Source organism: Glycine max, chromosome 1 (assembly GCF_000004515.6).
Source record: "Glycine max cultivar Williams 82 chromosome 1, Glycine_max_v4.0, whole genome shotgun sequence".
In the NCBI taxonomy this organism is placed as follows: domain Eukaryota; kingdom Viridiplantae; phylum Streptophyta; class Magnoliopsida; order Fabales; family Fabaceae; genus Glycine; species Glycine max.
This window is the reverse complement of record NC_016088.4, coordinates 29,295,791-29,317,349: the sequence shown is the minus strand read 5'-3', so window position 1 is coordinate 29,317,349 and position 21,559 is coordinate 29,295,791. Positions and strand designations below refer to the sequence as shown.

General features: G+C 36.5%; 1 protein-coding gene across 1 annotated transcript; it reads right to left on the bottom strand.

Moving 5' to 3' along the window:
* Nucleotides 1-2,818: 2,818 nt before the first annotated feature.
* Nucleotides 2,819-19,739, bottom strand: LOC100816562 (phosphatidylinositol 4-phosphate 5-kinase 4). The gene is made up of 4 exons (XM_003517865.5): nucleotides 18,773-19,739; nucleotides 18,251-18,603; nucleotides 13,568-13,829; nucleotides 2,819-3,499 (listed from the first exon to the last, which is right to left on the bottom strand). Exons 1-4 carry the CDS (start codon nucleotides 19,340-19,342, stop codon nucleotides 3,323-3,325), a joined length of 1,362 nt encoding a protein of 453 aa, XP_003517913.1. The 5' UTR covers nucleotides 19,343-19,739; the 3' UTR covers nucleotides 2,819-3,322.
* Between the last annotated feature and the right edge of the window lie 1,820 nt (nucleotides 19,740-21,559).

The following is a 21,559-nucleotide window of genomic DNA, read 5'->3' as shown; positions in this document are numbered from 1 at the left end:
CGAGATAAATTGCGAAATGTGGTGCTCAAGATTGAAAACGGTGAAAACCTAATTTGGTAACATGAATTTCTTTTAAATAAGGAGAGAAACCACAACCTTTCAAAAACTGACGGGGGCGGAAACAACTCCCTGAAAATTCATGCCACAATGTAACTCCCACAAACCACGTAACACATCTTTAAGATGTGTCCTTTCACAAAGCAACACGTGTCAAGAAATGACACATGTGCATAATACATGCCTACTTTGGATGAAACGAAACGCCTCTTCTAGATGTTGTGCCTAACTGTCAAAATGGTCAAAGTCAGAGAACTTTCTCATAAGACATTCCAATACTTGACTCTACCTAAAGGGACATAAATCATGCTCATACTAGATAACCTGTCAACCATAGCCCAGACAATGCTTGTCCAGGCTGGGGGGGCTTGTTAGGCCTGTGACCGTCAAATTTGTCAAGGTTACTACCCTCAACACTGGATAATCTCTTTCATCAACAGATTGGACTCAGAGCTTGCGGGGGCTTGTGTACTGTTCAGGGTCCACAAATGACGTTGCAACTGACATGGCATTGAGTAGTCCTCATCAGCCCTCCATCCTAACCCTGGACCCTGAGCACGGATGTTTCTAGATAGCCAACGTTAGCATCGCGCGGCTAGGTATTCAGGCCGTTATGATTCCGATACGCGAGTATCTGGCTGTCAAGGTAGTTACTTTGTTACGAAGTTGTTACACTTGACTAATGAGGTTGTTCTATTGTTGCAACAACCTCTTAGGTAATGATCTAAGGTTTCCACCCATCACTATAAATAATCAAGTTCTTTATTCACTTTGACTCAACCTTTTACTCGTATACTGCTCACTCAAACACTTACTTGAGCTTCATAATTCCTTTTTGCAGGTACCCCTTCCCCATTCCTCATGCAGAGGATACCGACAGATTCACCCCCCAAAGATCACTGGAGTAAGCACTGACGACAGTCAACTATGACATCAAACCGGCTCCAAATTTTGGCAAGTACAATTTTCTTTTTTAATATGTTTGTTAAAATTATTAATTAAAAATAATATAAAACACATAAAGAGTATTTTAAAAATAAAGTTATTTTATAATTATTTAAATAATTTTCCGCTAATTGTGAACTTTAGTTATTAAATATATTAATAATGATATATACTATATAGTTTTAATATTTATATATTATTGAGATGGTAAACTCATTTAAAGTTGTATGAATATTTATATTAAAGCACAATCAATATTAAACTCATGTGCATAGTAATTTCGACTATATAATACAAAATCTATAACATTTTTAATATCTATACCTTTTTATGTAAATATTTATACCTATAATATATGAGTTTGGGAATCATCATGAAAAGTTAATTTGTTCATTTTAATATCTTTAGCTTCTAATATACTATTAAGGTATGTTATATTTAAGAAGTTAAATTATTCATTGCATATTGCATTTTCTTTTATGCCATTCTTCTTAGACACATTTTCATTTTTATATTCATCTTGTTATACACATTTTCCTTTTTTAATGTGTTGTTAACATTATTATTTTATAAAATTATATAAAACAATTAGAAAGAGAACTTTTTTAATCAAAGGAAGAGTCCTTTTAAATTAAATCTATTTTATAATTAATTTGAATAAATTCTCATTAAATATAAAGCTATATTTTTTATTAAATATATTAATAATGATATATACTATATGATTTTAGTATTATATAATATTAAAATGGTAAATTCATTTAAAATTGTATTAATATTTATATTATACACAATTAATATAAAACACCTATATAATAATTTTTACTATATGTTATAAAATATATAATATTTTAAAAAATTAAGACTATTAAGATTTATTATTACAGAACTAAATATAAGATTATTAACCCTCGCAAAGATATATATTATAGATTTTTTTGCTTCAAGGTATATAATTTTACTATAAATTAAAATATTGTTATCATAATTCTCAACTTAAATATTATTTCATTTTATGTATATTATCATTTTTTTAAGGCAAATAATACTTATATATTAGTATTGAACCAAATCAGTAGATATATTTGGGTGTACAAGATGTACAGTATCCTACTTACACAACAAATCCTAAAGTTTGTGTTCCCATTCCCATCCTCCATCCTCCAGAGCAAAACAATCATTTTGAGGTCTACAAAAAATAAACCCCTTAAGAGTATAAATATAATCTCGGGTTCATGTACCAGTTGGGGAATGTATATCGTCATATAACATCTATATGTAATTAGTTATTTTATTTATCTATGGGTCATTTTTACATATATTCTATCATTTAACTCAATTACTTGGCAAAATATAACCAGTCATTTGTTTTGAACAATATTTTAAACTTATCTTTTATTTCTATAGTTTGCTTTATAAAAAAATAATACTAATTAACTGCATTATTAATTATAATGTAACTAATTTCAATTAATATATTAAAAGTACAATGAAATTCAATTACCTTTCTTATGATGTATAATCAGATTTTTTTAATCTAGAATCGTTTTCTAAAACCTATTTTTCAAAAGCACAACTTTCTATTTTTCCTTACTTCTAATAAAATTGGTGACAACTACCCCTTTTTCATAAAATTTCAATTATCTCGTGACATGCTCTCTTAGCACAGTGTGACACTCTTAACACTTAAATTAGTGATGTGCTTCAAGGCAACCCAGAAGAATCAACAATCAAGAACATCCAACTTTCCAATCAAGTAGAAAATTATCCATATAAAGAGTACTTAACTATTTATCTGTACCATTGAACTTATTTATTAAGACTGGTAAACTGTTTTTCTCAGTTAATTAAATTTACAACACATCATTCCCAAATCTAACCCAAACAACTTTTTAAGTTAGGAAAAAAAAAAGTTTTATTGTATACGTTCCTCCTCTCCTTATTTTACCAAGCGATTATACAACAGTAGCCGGTTGTAGGTTTCACCTGCACACCTGCATTTAAATAAATTTACAAAAAGTGGGAAAATGAAAAGTTATCCATAGAATACTTTCACCATATGGAAGCCATCACCCTTCCTCCCTCTATACAAGGACCGCAGCAGATATAGATAACAAATCTGCCTTTTTTTCAGCCAGCTACCTGATGGTAAGGTGCTAGGAGAAAATAATCAAAAAGATCAAATCAAAGAAAGCATAATGCCAAAAGCAACTATTGCTGTGGACATGAAGCTGCTTAAACTAGTGTAGCCACCTAGTGAAGCTGCTTTCTTCTACAATCTCAAGCTTCTCTTCTAATATAAAAGCAGCTGAGATACTCTTTACACAACAGGAATTGAGAAGCTTTCACTGTTAACATGATAATTCTGTTTTTGCACAGCTTTTACAGCAGCTACTCTAGCTGCATTGGCTGCTCTATTAGAAGCTGCTACAGCTCTGTTCACCCCTTCATCTACCTTGGCCATATCATAGGCTTTCTCTGCGGCTTGTCTTGCTTCCTATTTTTTAAACAAATAAACACAATTTTATAATGAAAATTGACTCATAATGCTGTAAAATATCTAACTGTCTGCAATTCTTTTCTTCTCCTCCATTACAAGGTTGAGCTAATTTTATGCACAAAAGACAAGACATCCAAAATTCTGCATGTAGACTGTATCCTTGACTTCAATAAAATTTTGTTTTCTTCAAGCAATTTCAAAGATAAAGAGTAAAGACTCAAATTGAAATAAATATTTAACTAATACCTATTCTAAGTGAAACATAAGCTAATGGCACCAAATATTTATGCCTTAAACCTCAACCATGATCAATTCCTCGCTACTCAAACTCAAGGGCTAAATATAAAATGAAGTAATTTTATTACAGAGTTCAAAAGCAGAACGCAAGGGATAACCAAAACCTGAATTTCTAATAACTCATTGTTAAAACAAGCAAATGGAATGAATCATGTAATAATCATAATTAAGAATACTACCCAAGCAAGTTAGTACAGAGAAAAACTGGGACATCATCCTAATCTTTGGAATAAAATTCATAGCAACCAGAAATGACAGACTCAACTCATTCCAGACTGATATTCCTAGGACACCATGTAGACAAAGAAGATAAAATATTCAACAATTAGAAATTCTGATGAATGGTTTTGCTTTAGTTAACATCTCTCATATTCATAGATAAGGAAATAGTTACGCTGATGCATTGGCAAATAGTGCTTATTAAGCTGGAGTATTTGATGTTTCAGCAACCACTAGTGTAACATCCCAATTTTCTTACATTAGGAAGTTTTGTATAGAAATACATTGTGCTTTTTTATATGTAGTGTGGTAGTATTATTCTTAGTGAAATCGTGAATACAAGAGATAGAACCATCATTAGACAGTTAAGTGACCAAGATGTAAGTATCAAGTCTAGAAATAAGTAGTTTAGATGTAGAAACCATTGGTCAAACCATCAATCAACAAAAGTCAACTGCAGTTTAGAAAATTAAAGTAAGAATTCTTCATTAATGACAATTTAGTAATTAAAGACTTTTAGGCTAATGTGAGAGATTTAGACTAATACATGAAAGTTTAGAACATGAATGTGTCTAGATGTGAGAAACTATTAGTTTAAATAATTAAGGAGGAGGAGAATTAATTTCTCATTCACTTTAATTATTTTAGGTCAAGATTAATAGAAGAGATTAATAAATGAACTTATCAGTCTAGAATTAATTTATAAGTGAGAATTAATTAGAGACTAATGGAGAGCTTAAGTCCTTAAGTTTAGGTTGTCTGAATAGGAAAAAGAGAGGGAAAAACCTAGGGGACCCTCTATAAAAGAGAAAGCAACCCCGCCTCTTGTTGTGTGTTGGCTGTCCAAGGAGAGAGAGAGAGAGAGAGAGGGAGTTCTTTGCTTTTTCTTTCTTCTCTTCCTCCATTGTTGAAAGCTGAAGTCCTTGGAGGTGTAGGTAAGTCCCTTTTCTCATGCCCATCTCCATTTTCCCGCTAGTTGTGTGTTGGCTGTCCAAGGAAAGCGAGGGAGTTCTTTGCTTTTCCTTTCTTCTCTTCCTCCATTGTTGAAAGCTCAAGTCCATGGAGGTCTAGATGAGTTCCTCTTTGTTAGGAATCTCCTTCTGAGATTGGAATACTGAAATCCTAACAAAGAAAACTCTCTCTCACAGAAGAATAGAATACTTAAACTTCATCTATATTGAACAAAGAACCAAGAACACAATAGAACCAAGGTAAACAAGTTTACCCCCAAAAGGAGCACTCTCCTTTTCTCACTGGAACTCCCAGTTACAAAGATTTTCCAAAAAGATCCCCTCCCATCTACAACAAAAGGACTATATAAAGGAAAACATACTTCCTAACAGACCTAATAACAAACTGTAACAAATTCCTATCAAAAGCTAAATAACAAACTAATAACAGATATAACAAACTCCTAATCAGTTAGTCAATTACAAGTGTTTGCCCCTTTATATCCTATATTGGACCCTTTCTTCCTTCTATAATAAACCTATAGAGGTTTATACTAGTTATAGTGCATCCCAAAATCATTCCCAACAATACTCCCTTCCTCATAAACAACCTTGTCCTCAAGGTTGACACCGATGGAGAAGGTGTCTTTCCAAGTAGCTTCCTCCGGGAGCTTTCCTTGCCAATGGACCAGCACCTGGGGGACTTCTATTCCTGAGAGATTGACTGTTCTAGTACCCAAAATTTGGAAAGGCTGGTAAATCTCTGTTGTGCCCTGCAATTCTGTTGGAAGTTCAGGTTCAACTAGATGGTGCCCTGCTGCCTTCTTAAGCTAGGATACATGGAATACTGGGTGTATCCGAGCCTGCTCTGGAAGTTGTAATTTGAAGGCTACAGCTCCAATTTGTTTTAATACCAAATAAGGTCCATAATTCTTGGCTGCTAGTTTAGGATGTATCTTGGTAGGCATGGAAATTTGTCTATGAGGCCTGATTCTGAGATAAATCCAATCTCCTAGCTGAATTTGAGAGATTTTCCTATGCACATTTGCATAATGAGCCATCTGATTTTGTGCTTTCTATAAATGGAATTTAAGCTACTTCAAAGTCTCATCTCTGTCCATGAGGTCTTGTGCAACAGCTTCCACTAGTGTTTCTCCAGGAACAAACCTAGCCAAAGAAGGTGGTGGCCTCCCATAAACCACTTCAAATGGTGTGCAGCATGCAGCCCCTTGGAAGCTGGTATTATACCAGTATTCAGCCCAAGGTATGAATCCTGTCCAGGATTTTGGCTGCTCGGAACAAAAACACCAGAGATAAGTCTCCAAGGTTCTGTTAAGGACCTCTGTTTGTCCATCAGACTCAAGGTGGTAGGCTGTACTCATGTTCAAAGTAGTTCCCCGTAATCTGAAAAGTTCCTGCCAAAAATGACTCATGAAGGTGGGATCCCTGTCACTAATAATAGAGATTGGCACTCCATGTAATCTGATGATTTCTTTAACAAAAATCTCAGCTATGGACCTAGCAGTATATGGGTGTTTGGTCAAAATGAAATGTCCATATTTCCTCAACCTATCCACTACTACAAGCACAACATCAAAGCCTTTTGATTTAGGAAGTCCCACAATGAAATCCATGCTGATTTCTTCCCATATGGCCTTAGGAATGGGTAAAGGTTGCAGTAACCCTGCTAAAGAAGAAGCCAGATATTTACTCCTTTGACACACATGACAGGCTGCTAAAAATTAGTGATTGTCCCCTTCATGCCAATCCAGAAAAGGGATTGAGCCATCCTTCTATAAGTTTTGTAGATACCTGAATGCCCACCTATAGGAGAAGTATGGAATTCCTAGAGGAGTTTAGGGATCCATGTTGAATCTGGTGATAAAACTAACTTGCCTTTATAGTATAGTCTGTCATGCTCCAAGGTATATTGAGGATGTGAGTCAGGGTCTACTTTTAAGTCCTCTAGAATTTTGGCTAAGACAGGATCCTTCTTAACTTCTTCATCAATTTCTGCAATGTCAGGCCAGAAGGGCCTTGATATTCCTTGCAGTTCTTTATCTTCATCCCTCCTAGACGATGCATTAGCAACTCTATTTGAAGCTCCAACCTTGTACACAATTTCAAACTCATACCCCAACAATTTTGCCAATCAGTTTTGTTGGTTCTGAGTTGTTATTCTTTGCTCCAAGAGGTACCTTAGACACTTATGATCAGTAAACACAGTGAATTTCTGACCTAAGAGATAAGGCCTCCAGTGTTGAATTGCAAGAACTAGGGCCATCAATTTCTTTTCATAAACTGATTTAGTGAGTGTTGAATCTGCCAAAGCCTTACTGAAATAAGCAATAGGCCTTTTTTCTTGAGTTAACACAACCCTTACTCCCTTTCCCGATGCATCACATTCTATGGAGAATTTTTTTGAGAAATTTGGCATTGATAGTACAGGAGCTATGGTGACAGCCTGCTGCAACTGGGTAAAGGCCTTAGTACTTTTACTAGTCTACTTGAAATTTTCCTTCTTCAATAAATCAGTTAGGGATCGAGCTATTTGTCCATAGTTGCAAATGAATCTTCTATAGTACCCGGTAAGTCCCAAAAACCCTCTCAAAGCTTTAAGAGTCTTGGGTAAGGGCCACCGCAGAATGGCTTCAATCTTTTGGGGATCCATTGATACCCCATCCTTAGAGATAATATGCCCAAGGTATCCTATCTTAGTTTTTCCAAAAGTACACTTCTTTTGATTGATAAAGAAAGAGTGTTCTGATAGTCTGACCAGCACTTGTCTCAAGTGCTTTAAATGATCCTCCCATGTTTTATTGTAAACCAAAATATCATCAAAGAAAACCAAGACATAACTAGAGATTTGTAATGCCCTTGATGAGTTTTGAAAGCTGTTTTTGGAATGTCTAGCTTGTGCATTCTTATTTGGTGATATCCAGCCCTTAAATCTATTTTGGAGAAATACACAGCTCTACTTAGTTCATCCAACAATTCCTCTATCACTGGAATGAGGAATTTGTCTGGTATTGTAGCTTTGTTTAGAGCCCGGTAGCCCACGCAAAATCTCCAACTTCCATCCTTCTTCTTCACCAAGATAACTGGATTGGAATATGGACTGTTGCTGGGTCTAATGACTCCTGAAGCCAGCATCTCAGCTACCTGGGTTTCTATTTCATTTTTCTGCAAGTGGGGATGATAACGATAAGGTCTTACATTAACTGGAGCTGTCCCGGCTTTAATTGGAATTCGGTGATCTATCCCTCTAGGTGGTGGCAACCCTTTTGGTTCATGAAAAACTGTTGCAAATTCAGATAATACCCCCTGTAATTGTCTGGTTTGGTCTGTTGTCAGTCCTTCCTTTTCTATATTACTTTTCTCTACAACCCAGAGCATAGACATTATGTCTACTTCTGCCTTGACAACTTTCTTAAGTGCCTTGGAAGAAGTTATTGCCTTGGACAGTCCGGATCTCCTTGTATGATCATATTCTGTCCTTGATGAATGAAGGACATGCTTAGGGTCTGCCAATTTGCTTTAATTTCCCCAAAGTGGCCAGCCAGGCCACGCCAAGAATCAAGTCAACTCCTCCTAAGTTAAACAAAAAGAAATATCCTTCCATCATATATGGCCCCAGATGCACCTTCAGGTTCTTGCAGCAACATTGAGTGGATTTTATATTCCCATCCCCTAATCTTACATAATAGGGTTTGGTTGATTTGCGCTTGAGTCCCAATTTTTGTACCAATTTGCTGGATATAAAATTGTGACTTGCTTCGCTGTCTATCAAAATCAACACTTCTTGCCCTTGCAATTCACCTTTTAACTTTATAATTTGAGGTTGTGTCAATCCTCCTGCTGAACATACTAAAAAATCCATCCATTGACATTCCACATCAGGAGCTTCCTTTCTCTTTTCCTCATGTTCGTTCTCCTCTTCCATTCTTGAAATCTCTCCATTATCATCTATCTGTTCATCCTCAGCCAAGATTAACACCCTCATGGTTTTTTGGGGACAGCGGTGACCTGGTCCAAAAGCATTTCCACAATGATAACACCTTTCTTCGTCACTCCTCTTGACATATTCAGCATAAGGAATGGTTTGAGTTCCCCTACTTCTAGAGAAACTTGGTTTGGCCACTGTAGACATGGATCCTTGTGAATTCCGAGTCCCGCTGTTGGACGCTTGGGCACTGTTTGCACCTCCAAATGCCCTTGCATGAGGTATAACTCCACCGCCACCTTGGTACCTAAAACTTGCACCTGAACTTGCCCCTCGTCCCTGTGTGTTCCCATAGCCCCGCATCTGTTTCATTGCTTCTTCAACGTCACACGCTACATGGCTCATGTGAGGTCCCTAGGATCATGTGGGTGAACCAGACTTCTAATATCTTGGCGCAGACCAGCCAAGAAATATCCCAAGATTTGGTCCTCCGCACTAGGTTTGGCTTGAGCAACTAGAAGCTCAAATTCTTAAACATACTCCTCAACTCCTCCGGTTTTCCTTAGAGAAGCCAGTCTTTCATATACTATTCCTCTCCCGTTTCCTCCAAACCTTCTTATCAAAGTGTCTGCAAATTCTTTCCAAGATGGATTCTTGGATTTTAGACGCCAGTACTGAAACCAGTGTACTGCATTTCCCTTCATACTAATGAATGCTAGCCTTAACCTCTCTGAGGGTTTAACTTGTTGCACCTCAAAGAATTTTTCAGCTCTAGCCAGCCACCCCAATGGATCGTGACCTTCAAAAGTGGGTAATTCTACTTTCTTGACCCAAGAACGAAGAGGCACATCCTCACTTCCTTAGTTTCGCCACTCTCCTCCTCTTCTTCCCAAGGCTTTTCATTCTTGTTCATGGAATGGTCTCCCACTACTGAAGGTGTTTATTTGTTCATTTGTAACAACAAATCTTTGATGAAATCTATATTTGTCTTCATCTCTATCAACTTCTCCCCATGTACATCAACTGCCTTCTCCAACGCTCCAACCCGATTCTCCATTGTGATGATGTTGTATCTGGTAGGTTGGACCAATTTGTTAGGAATCTCCTTTTGAGATTGGAATACTGAAATCCTAACAAAGAAAACTCTTTCTAACAGAAGAATAGAATACTGAAACTTCCTCTATATTGAACAAAGAACCAAGAACATAATAGAACCAAGGTAAACAAGTGTACCCCCAAAAGGAGCACTCTCCTTTTCTCATTGGAACTCCCAGTTACAAAGATTTTCCAAAAAGATCCCCTCCCATCTACAACAAAAGGACTATATAAAGGAAAACATACTTCCTAACAGACCTAATAACAAACTGTAACAGATTCCTATCAAAAGCTAAATAACAAACTAATAACAAATATAACAAACTCCCAATCAGTTAGTCAATTACAAGTGTTTGCCCCTTTATATCCTATATTGGACCCTTTCTTCCTTCTATAATAAACCTGTAGAGGTTTATCATAGTTATAGTGCATCCCAAAATCATTCCCAACACTCTTCTCATGCCCATCTCCATTTTCTTCTCTTGAAGCTAGAGTGCTTATCTTCTCTTTCATTCTCCATCTTCATGTGAAGAGGAACTCAAGGATCTCTTGCTACCCACACTCAATCCTTTGCTTCCTTGAGTCAACAAAGAGGTAAGGGAGGAGTATTTCATTTCTTAGGACCCATGCTATGTTGTTAGGCACTAGAACTTTATTTATATGATGATTTTGCATGTTTAACACAAATCATGTAACTTTGTAATTGTGGTGCTATGTTTTCTGTCAACTGAATTTGTAAATTTTGGGTTCAAATTTGGGTTCCTTGACCCCAAAATCCTAGGAAAGCATACATGATATGTCTCATTTGGAGTTATGTAGCCTTGGCAAATTAATTTTCAAGTTAGGGAAAAATATGTTTTTCCATGCTCTATTATCGTAGCTTTTGAATTTGGAGTTGGAATTTGTTGATCTAGACCTCAAAATTGAACTTATTAGGTCCAAGAACCTAGGGCTAGACATAAAATACACCCCATTTTTGTTAGTATAGTCTATGGAAGCATGATTTCAAGTTTTGTGCTCTTTTGGTAAATCCTGCACTGTTTTAAACGAAGTGTGCATATGGGTTTGTTTTCTATAGATTTTGACCATGGAATCGAGTTCCTCATATTTAAAAATATAGGGTTTGATAATAAAATTTACATGAAATGGATTTCTATAACTCTTGGAATTTAGGAAACAAGTTTGTGAACTTTAGAGGCCAAGTGCAGGGCATTTTCGAAATCTGACCAAATGGGAGTGGAATTGGAGGATTTTGAGTCCAAAACTGAATTCCTTACATCCAAAAACCTTGAAAAACATATATGGTTTGCCTCAATTGGATTTCTTCATCAATGAGAATGTTGTTTTAAAAAACGGTGATTAGGAGCAATTCCAAATGAGAAAGTGTATGCATGTGTATAATTGTACGGAAATTATGATGTAGCTTATGGACTTAATTGCTTGCTTTGATTGATTATTATTATGTGGATTTGCTATGATTAAATGTGTAAGACCAAGTGAGTGTGACCACTTAGCATGGCATGTTGCATGATATGGATATGATATTGATCTTGAATTGTTGTGCTTTGGGATTAGGTTTGGGGTGTCCAACCCTCAGCAAATTTTAGTTGGATGTCTTGTTATGGATTAGCTATTCGTTCGATAGTGATGGATGTGCAAGTAGTAATGTCCACTTAAGGGGCCATTTTGATGATGACCCTAGAGAGGGAAGAGGATTAATTCCCTTCCTCTCCTATTATGTTTGTGTGTGTGCAATGGAGGATAATTGCAATCGGGGACTACATGAGGATTGACACGCATTACAAGGAAAGGACGAAAGACGAGGTAGTGTAATTGTGTTAGAATTAAAGTGAATGTTGTGTCGGGAGTGGAGCATGACCAACTCAGTGGGAATGCATCCTCTAATGTCTAGTCACAAGTACCAACGCAACCGTCATTCACATTACTCATCAATCATCATGAAGAGTAAGTGGGGATTCGTTAAGTGAGGGTGGATGACACACAGTGGGTACACTAGGGGTTGGTCCGAACAAAGAACCTGGGGGAAATGTTGAGTGTTGATAACCAGACTAAGGGTCTTATTCCCGATTAGTGTGGGGGACTCACAGGCCACACTTGGCATTCTTGATTAGAGCAGAGCTGTATCCATGGTTGGTGAGAACGCCATGTCCTATACCGGCATGTGGTGTGTCCACCCAATCATCATCCACATGTTGTGTCAGACCATGAAGGCCTAGGAGGCTTAATGGCGTTGGGCACAAGATAGTAACAGTGTGAGAGTAGAATTCGAAATTAGATACCGTGAGTTATGTTTGCTAGTCAACCACACGTGGTGGTTGTTAGGTTATGTGTGGGACTTAACGTTTGTGTTTGTGATTCCAAAAGGGATGGAGTACTCACTCCTTACACCAACACTTTTAGGTTTGAATGATGAGCATCAAGACAAATCTCCGCTCGTGGGTTAACATCTTTGAGTGTAGAAGGATCCCCCCAAGAGTTCTTCATCGGGTTCTCGTTGGTGGGTTCACTTTTGTCTGGCATGTACCATCCTAATGGCACTTATTCCGCTGGGCTTGGATAGCTGACTGCTTCGAGACTTAGGTTTTTGTATTGAATAGAATAAACATAGGTTTCATGAACTTTTATGTGTTCAGTCATCTTATTTACTTATTTACTTATGTTTGTTGGCCATGGAGGCTCATCTCAGATCTTTATGTATATACATGATGTTATTTCAAAGATGTAAGGTGTTATACTTGAAGTTTGACTATTTATTATGTATATCAACTTGTAACTTGAAATGAAACAACATTTTGTAAATACATATGTTGCATATGATTTTGAAAATATTCCACTTTCTTTTCAAGTTGATAGCTTTCATTAAAAAGAAAAATGTTAAGGAGCCTTCATGAAAAGTTTTATTTCAGTAAAAAAATTTATCCTATCTTTTCATTTTCTATTCAACATTCATGAAAAGGCTTTGAACTCACTTGTTTATAAAGATAAATAAAAGGTATTTGAAGTGTATTTGTAAACCCAAATTTTAGGGTGTTACAACCAGCTCATTTGGGCTTAGTTTTGCACGCTTATTGTATTGGGGCCTCTGCCCCTAGATTAATTTCAAGTTGATAGCTTTTGAAAATATACCGCTTTCTTTTCAAGTTGATAGCTTTCATTAAAAAGAAAAATGTTGAGAGCCTTCATGAAAAGTTTTATTTCAGTAAAAAAAATTACCCTATCTTTTTGTTTTCTATTTCAACATTCATGAAAAGGCTTTGAACTCACTTGTTTATAAAGATAAATAAAAGGTATTTGAAGTGTATTTGTAAACTCAAATTTTAGGGTGTTACAACCAGCTCATTTGGGCTTAGTTTTGCACGCTTACTTTATTGGGGTCTCCGCCCCTAGATTAATTTCCTTGTAATCTCTCTTTGGGCTTAGGCCCCTTTGAACGTCAATAAAGATAAAAACAAATATTCAACAATATTCCCTTTTGTTTATATATACTGTAAAGAATATTTAATATGAACTAAGGGAAATAACTTAACATAACGAATGTACCTGCACTGCATTGAGTACTTTGGAATGATAGACACCAACTGGAGAAACTGGAGAAGTGGTGTTCTGTGTGCTTAGAATGTCAAGGACTCCATTTTGCCAGTGACCAGATTGGGTTTCACCATTTCTAAATGTATACATTCCAAGTCCTTGCCTTCTGCCTTCATGCCAGGCTCCTTCATAACGATGGCAATTCGCAAAACGATATATGCCAAAACCATGCATCTTGTCTGCAAAGTATTCACCCGCATATGTATCTCCATTTCTAATTAAAAAGATGTAATTAGTTCCACCAAAAAGGACAAAGACATTTCATTTATAATTCAAGTTAACAATAAGGCCATTATAGTTATTCTTCAGAAGAAAGATCCGACATTTGTCAGAAATCAGGACACACTGATGATGCATAACATGAATAAGCACCAATTGTTGCATGCCAAGGATCTAACAAACTGATACTAACCACAATGTTGGATTTGCAGGGGAAAGGGCAGATGGTATATTTTCAGATGTTCAACCAAGTATCTACCCAAGTGCAATCTTCAGAGAACAGATACTCTAAACGGTAAACTAGATTAAAAAAAAAGGGTGGGCTTTTATTGAATATCACTCTTCCTGAATCTGAATCAAAATGATAGCAAAATCAAGAACAAAACTGGAATAGAAGAAATATAGACAAATATCTCTCAGCTCCAGGAAATTTGAGTATTGACGCTCCCTCTCAAGTCTCAACCTCTATTGCTAAACAAAAAGTTCCCCTCCGTTGTTTTCCCCTCAATATTTAATATATCCCCTGTAATTTCTGTTTCTCACTCCCTAACTGACTATCGATACTGTTGTCAGAAAAACTGACTCATTCTATTCCTATGCTCTCATCCTTATTCTTTATTGGGGTATGCTAACAATACACTCCCCAAAAGTTTCACCTCATTCTCAAGGAGAAATTCAGGAAAATCTCCTTCACACATCATCACCTTCACCCCCCTCTGAAGATTCCACCATTAATATGACTTGAAAATTGAAACTGTTAGCTTTTGCATCCATTATCAGGATTATAGAGCATACCACACCTAAAACACAACCCTTTTTTGATTTTCTCCGGTAATTCTACATTAGAAAGTCTTGGGAACCCCCTTCCTTGGCTTCTAAAAGAAGCCTTGAGTCTGCTGGTTGAAGAATCCATAACCGAGTCACAGCCTTGTCAGTTAGAATGTGCAGGTACTTTATTAGACCTAATTTCATATGCATTTGTTTTGGAAGTAGGGTAAGTCTTGTAAGCCACACATCTGTTACTGTCAGAGAAAACCCCTCCTTTGTTTATACCATGTTTTTCTAATCAATCTGTTGAGCATAATATATCATCTCTGGTAGAGATTCTACCAGTACAACTTCAATCCATCCCTGGCTTCTTTCTTAAATCCATTAAAAAAATACCTCCAAGGTATTCTGGATCCTTGCCACGCAAAGGACCTACATATACGATTTCAAACTGTTCTCTGTAATCTTCCAACAGATGTCATCAGTTTCAGGCCTAACAACAACTTGTATGGATTCTGCACGAAAATCCCCACAGCAATCATCACAACTTGCAATTGTTCCCATCGGACATCAATTTGAGATCAAAATAACACCCAACTCAACCCACCACGAGCATCTTTTCCCCAATACAGGGAAATGTCGAGCTTCCTCCAGCAGTCTCACTGGAATTCCAATCTTGAACCACAGCCCATTACTCAACCCCTATCCATCTCCAACTCTTTGGTCAGATCTAACAACTGCATTTCTGCTTTCAGAAGAATTTGTTGGATTCCCTACTCCATTGGAAATTGGAACATCAAGACTCAATACATTCCTTTAAGATTATTTTTATGTTTACTTGGCCAAGATCCTTGAAGTTCTCTCTATCTCTGCCCAATTGACAATCCCGCGAACAATAAAAAAAATCCTTGGATTCGGGAGCTTTGATACCAGTTGATGGAAACTAGACCAGAAAAGGTAAAGAACACAGATAAAACATGAACTTTTATGGAACAGCCCTATTCTCCCTGACTCTGAATCAAGATAACTGAAGAATCAAGTGGGAAGACGGAAAATTTTCAAGTAGACTGAATACCTTTTCTAAGGGCAACAGGCCAACTGAATCTGTTTCATGAGAAGATGATGATGAAGAGGGATCCGTTGTAGGGACAACTGAGGGTGAAGGACATGAATCAAGAGGGTCTTCATGCACCGTGGAACCATCTCTTTGTGTCTCGCTCTGGTAGGTAGAAACAAAAGATGGAGATAATTCAACTTGATAATTGATTGGAGAAGAGGGATGAATTTCTCCTTGATTGGATGTTGTGTGAGTATGAGATACTACTGGACTGAGACAAGGAATAGGCAAAACCTGTTGTATGGAGTTGGATTCATCCTGTTTGGAGAAGAATATGGTTTCTTCAAAGAAGGTAACATCAGCTGACATGTAGTATCTACTGGTGGTTGGAGAGTAACATTTGTATCCCTTTTGAAGGCGGGAATAACCAAGAAACACATTTGATAGTTCTTCTTGAGAGCTTGTCAAGACTTGGAGAAACATCATGAACAAAACATGTACATCCAAATACCTTAGGAGACGCATGGTTCAAGGGTCCTATTTATTAAAAAACAGGCAGTGAGAACTACATCACCCCAATGGTGAAAAGGAACATTTGCACTAAGTAACAATGTCCGTGCAATCTCAACTAGATGTCTGTTTTTCCATTCAGCTATTCCATTTTGTTGTGATATGTGAGGGTATGTGGATTGATGTAGGATTCCCTGTGAGGACAAAAAAGAGGAAAGTTTTGAAGAGAAATACTCCTTGGCATTGTCACTTCTAAGAATTTTAATAATCTTCCCAAATTGATTTTTAATTTCATTGAAAAAAGACATGAATATAGACAAAAGTTAAGATCTATCTTTCATCAAATAAACCGAAGTAAATCGAGAGTATTCATCAATAAAGGTAACAAAATATCTAAAACCAAAAGATGTCATTAGCAAAGAAATCTCGGGCATTCCTCCAAAAAGAAAAACAGGTCTTGAATGACCTTAGTATCTCTAGCAGTTTGGGGTCTACAGATTGCCATAGAAAAGTACATAGCTGGCAGTCAAGTTTCTACTATTGAGCTCTATTCTCAACAGGAACTTCATTCACATCCTTCTTCATATGGTCATAGTATCCTTGACCACAAAACCACAACTCAACTGAATCAGACCAAGACCGATAGCTTTTCCAGTTGAGTTTCTCAGTTGTGATAGTGGGAGTTGCAGAGAAGGGATAAATAGGGCCTGTAGATGTCATTATCGGAGTACAAAGAGGTTACCAAGCAAATCTAAAGCAAAAAGAAACTCAAGAATGGCTGGAACAAAATTTCCCTTTTCTGACGTGATAACTGGAGCCAAACAGGGGCTGGAATGGGTCCACAAGGTTGATGAACATACTGGTGGCGATGCTACGGCTGTCCAGTGACAAGAAGGCAGCATGTGACAGAAATGCAAGCTGTAGTGGCACGTGAGAGAATGTGAGAGAGCTTTTGCTCTCAAAACCACTTGGGTTGGGTCACGCTCAACAATGCACACCTAACCCTGAGTTTGCCGGAAAATTTTCCGGCAGTCAACAACAACGGACGACAATGAGACTCCAAAGCAAGACTTTTCCCGCTCTGATACCAAGTTAAAACTACGAATTATATTTTGGAGAACTCAACTTGTCTCACATGGCTGAGAGTATTGTATATATATTAAAGAAGAAACAAGTACATGACAAGATAGGGTGCAGACTGCAGCCCCTTGTACAGCAGAGAAAGAGTGCAAAATAAGAAAGATAATAAAACATATACAAAAAACACATTAATCTAACAACATTTACTGCACTGGAAAAGCCACAAGGCTAGGTAGATTTTTCAACAGACGACAACCAAGTCGGATCTATGAAAGGCTCCAATACCACCTACTTGAATTGGGTCTAAGGCTAACTGAATTCCAAAAACTAGTTCATGAGGTGAGGAATGCCTAAACCTTTATAAACACTACTTTGGTCATATCTATAGTTGATGTGGGATCTCAACAAGCTACATATTTGTACCCAAATCTACCAGCCTGGAATTGAAGAAATCCAATTTGTCTAAAGGTAGAAGATGTGTAAAACACCTACAGGTATTTTGACAAAACTGAAACTCCAAATGGATCAAAACGATGATATTTTGTATGTCCAATCCTTTATCAATACACTTGAATTGCTAAGAAACACACATTACAAATGATATTCAACTGTTAAGAAACCCTACTAACCTAGCACACAGCAAATTCGTAAGCACTCACATCCAATAAAAGCCGTATTACTATAATTCTAGCTTGTGAAAGAAAGATTATACAACACAACATCAAGGGCATAGTGATGCACAATTGCACACACTCAATAACAGAAACTCCCTATAACAGCAAACAAAAATCCCACCACAAGCATACACACAGTCATTTCAACATACATTCAAACAATAACAATGCCTATCCTCAACTCCGCACCAAAATTCTCTTCACATTACCTCATCCTAAACTTTCAATTGATTACTTTTATAAGCTGTGCAAGCAAGCATACACAAAACACCCGACAACAAAAAAACAAAATCAACATTGTAAGAGAATTAAAATTAAGAAACTAACCTGAAATGGTAATGCCCATGGCCATGCTTAACCCCCCACTTAAACTCCCCAACATACCGACTCCCATCCTCGCACGTGTGAACCCCACACCCGTGGCTCTGTCCATTGGACCACTCTCCAGCATACACATCCCCGGTGTAAAACCTATACACCCCAAACCCGTGCCTCAGCCCCTGCCAGTAACACCCGCGGTAGCGGCTCCCGCGCGCCCACGTTTCCACCCCATACCCATCGTACTTTCCATCTACCCAATCACCCTCGTACCTCCCGCTCCTGCTGTAATAATACACCCCACTCCCCGAACACTTCCCTCGGTGAAACTCCCCTTCGTAAACGTCTCCGTTCCCAAACACCTGCACCCAGCACCGGTGATATAAGATTGCCTTGGCGGTTGAAAAGAGAAAACGGAAGAGAGACATCGTGGGTTCGAAGGTTCAAAGGATTCGAATCCCTCCCACTAACAAACTAACAACTAACATTGGCCGGATAGAAAACAACAAAAGAAAGAAAGGGAAAAAATACCTGCACCCAGCACCCCGACGCTGCCGCGCGCTTCTCCGTCTTCTGCCGCGACCCGATCGTCCAGAACACAGGCAGCGCCGCCGCGGGACGGGAGGCAGAATTCTTGGCCGCCTTGAGGCGAATCGAGCGGAACGGCAAAGGGAAAGCGAGGTTAAGAGAGAACACGAGCGCGGCGGAGAACGCGATGGCGGAGAGGAGGTCGAGGAGGAACGAGCGCGAGACGAGGAAGTAGAGATAGAGGAGCGGGATCGCGAGCAGGAGCAACGCGCGCTGGCGCCTCACGCGCCGCAGCATGCGGAACGCGGCGCTCTTCGCGGCGACGGTGACGGAGAAGAAGGCGGCATTCTGGGGCTTGAAAATATGCTTCTGTTTGGAGAGAGAAGGGGGGGTGGTTCGCTGCGGCGCGGTGTTGTGTTGCTGTGGTGGGAGGGAGGGGGATATGTCGATTTCGATTTGGGGGTAGAATTGCTGGTGGCGGTGGTAGGGGTGTTTTTGGAATTGCGGATTGAAATCGGAAGAGACGCCTACGCTTTCTTTCCCGATCTGAACCTCTGATTTCTTCTGATGCATTACATAAGGGAAAGAAACTCGAATATCCGGCCCTAACGATTCTACTACAGGTTTGTTTGAAAATCTTGTTCTTCTTTCTTTCTTGTTTGTGTTTTTGGTTTGGAAGTGTTTGCGGCGTGCCGTTTTGTTAGTTTCTTTGTTTGTTTCGTTCGTTCTCTGGATTTTTTGTTTTTTTTTTATTTTGTGCCCAATCGGAGGTTTAGCGATTCTCTCTCGGGGGAGCGCGATGGATGTTTTGTGCTTGAAAAGCGGAGTGTGCTAGGAGTCTACCGTAGTAATAATGTAATAGAGTGGAAAATGGAAAATTTGAAAAATCAAACACTACTACGGTAGTTTAAAATTTAAATTAGGGAAGAAGAACCATTCATATTCCTTTGGAGCTTGGGAGTTTTTTTTAATTTTTTTGACAAATGGAGCTTGGGAGTTTGGAACTGTCTTTACGTTAACTTCAAGGTCACCTTTTTTTTTCTTTTTCTTTATTTGATTTTCTTGGGATGTAATTTGAAGGCGATGCGTGATTGGATTTTAAGATACTGTAGACAAAATGAATGGAAAAATAAAATAAATAATATATTAGTTGTTTGAATAGATAAAAGAAAATAAAATTATGTTAAATGATATCAAACTTTTAAAATTATTTTTTTGTGAATATAACAATAATATAATTAGGAATGTTTAAAATCGAATTCCTAAAAATCAAAAATCTAAAAACTCATATATTTTTTTATTTGATTCGATTTTTCGAATCTTGTTATAAAAATTTAAATCAAACTGAATAAATTATATATTATAATTATATTAATTTTTATTGTAACAATTAATAATAAATATTAAATAATTTTACTTTTTTTTACTTTATAATCAAGATGTATATTTTACTCATATGTTATCATATGTTACAAAAAAGATGTCCTACCATTGTTAAAAAATACTATTAAATATCAAGTAATATTTAATTAAGTTACAAAAAGGAGTTGATGATATGGTTTTATATTAAATTAAGTTAATTATAATATTAAACAGAAGTAAATAATAATTTTAAACAAAATTTAATAAGAAAATAAAATTTAATTTTAAAATAATATAACATAATAAATAATAATTAATAATTATGTAAGTTTAGTGAATAGATTTTAAATTATAATAATAAATTAAAAAATAAATATGTCAAACTGAAAAAAAAAATTAATTTGATTTCATTTGGATTTAGTGTTATATTTAAACCCAACAAAATTAAATTTTATTTTTATCTTATATTTAATTCAAATGAATTTTTGTCTAAAAATCAAATTAAATCACACCAAAACACCCCGACATATAATATACATGATTATCATCTAAGTTCATTTAAAAAATGTTGAAAGAAATATTTATAGTATCAAATCTTTAATTTGTCATATCTTTATAATATATTATAATTATTACAACATACAATATGATAATGGTATATTTGTCATTGAGATGTCTTTCTCTATTGATTATGTTCTCCCCGTCTGTATTCTAAATTTTACGACGTGAATCCCACGTGCCAATTTTCTTCCTCTCATAATTAATGTCGGAGTCTTTCAAACAAAGTACACTTTATGAAATTTTATATTTTTTTTCTTCATTTTCTTTCTTCAGTAAATCAATCCATTTAATCGATACATAAAGAAGGATGGTTCATGATTGGTTTAGTCATGATTGGTCATAACAACATTATGTCTAAATTTGAACATAACTTTACATATTTACAATCAAAATTAGTGTCATGAAAAAATAATATATGTTAAGAATATTCTTGCTTTGTAAATGTTCATTATTTTTTAATTATGATAAATGAGAAATGTGTTGAATTCTTTTTTTTACAGAATTGCAATTGGTTACTGACACTTGAATTATTTATCAATTTTGTCATTTATCTCCATTGTAGAATCTAACTAACCATTTTTAGTAAGAACTTTTTTTTAACTACTTTTTTCACCTAAAATTTAGAATATATTTAAGGATTCAAACTCAATTTCACTCAAATCAACAATATGTTAATTTCTTACTCAATTGTATAAATGATGCATTTCTTTTAGTTATCTTTAGGTCTCATTTTAGCTAGAATTTCATGTTTTATTGTCATTTATGACTTGGTCTTCGCATGTTTATATTTTTTCATCTTTTGTCGAATTTGTTACGTTTTTTGTGCTTTTATGTTTCGGGAGAGTATTTTACCTTGTTTGGAGGTGC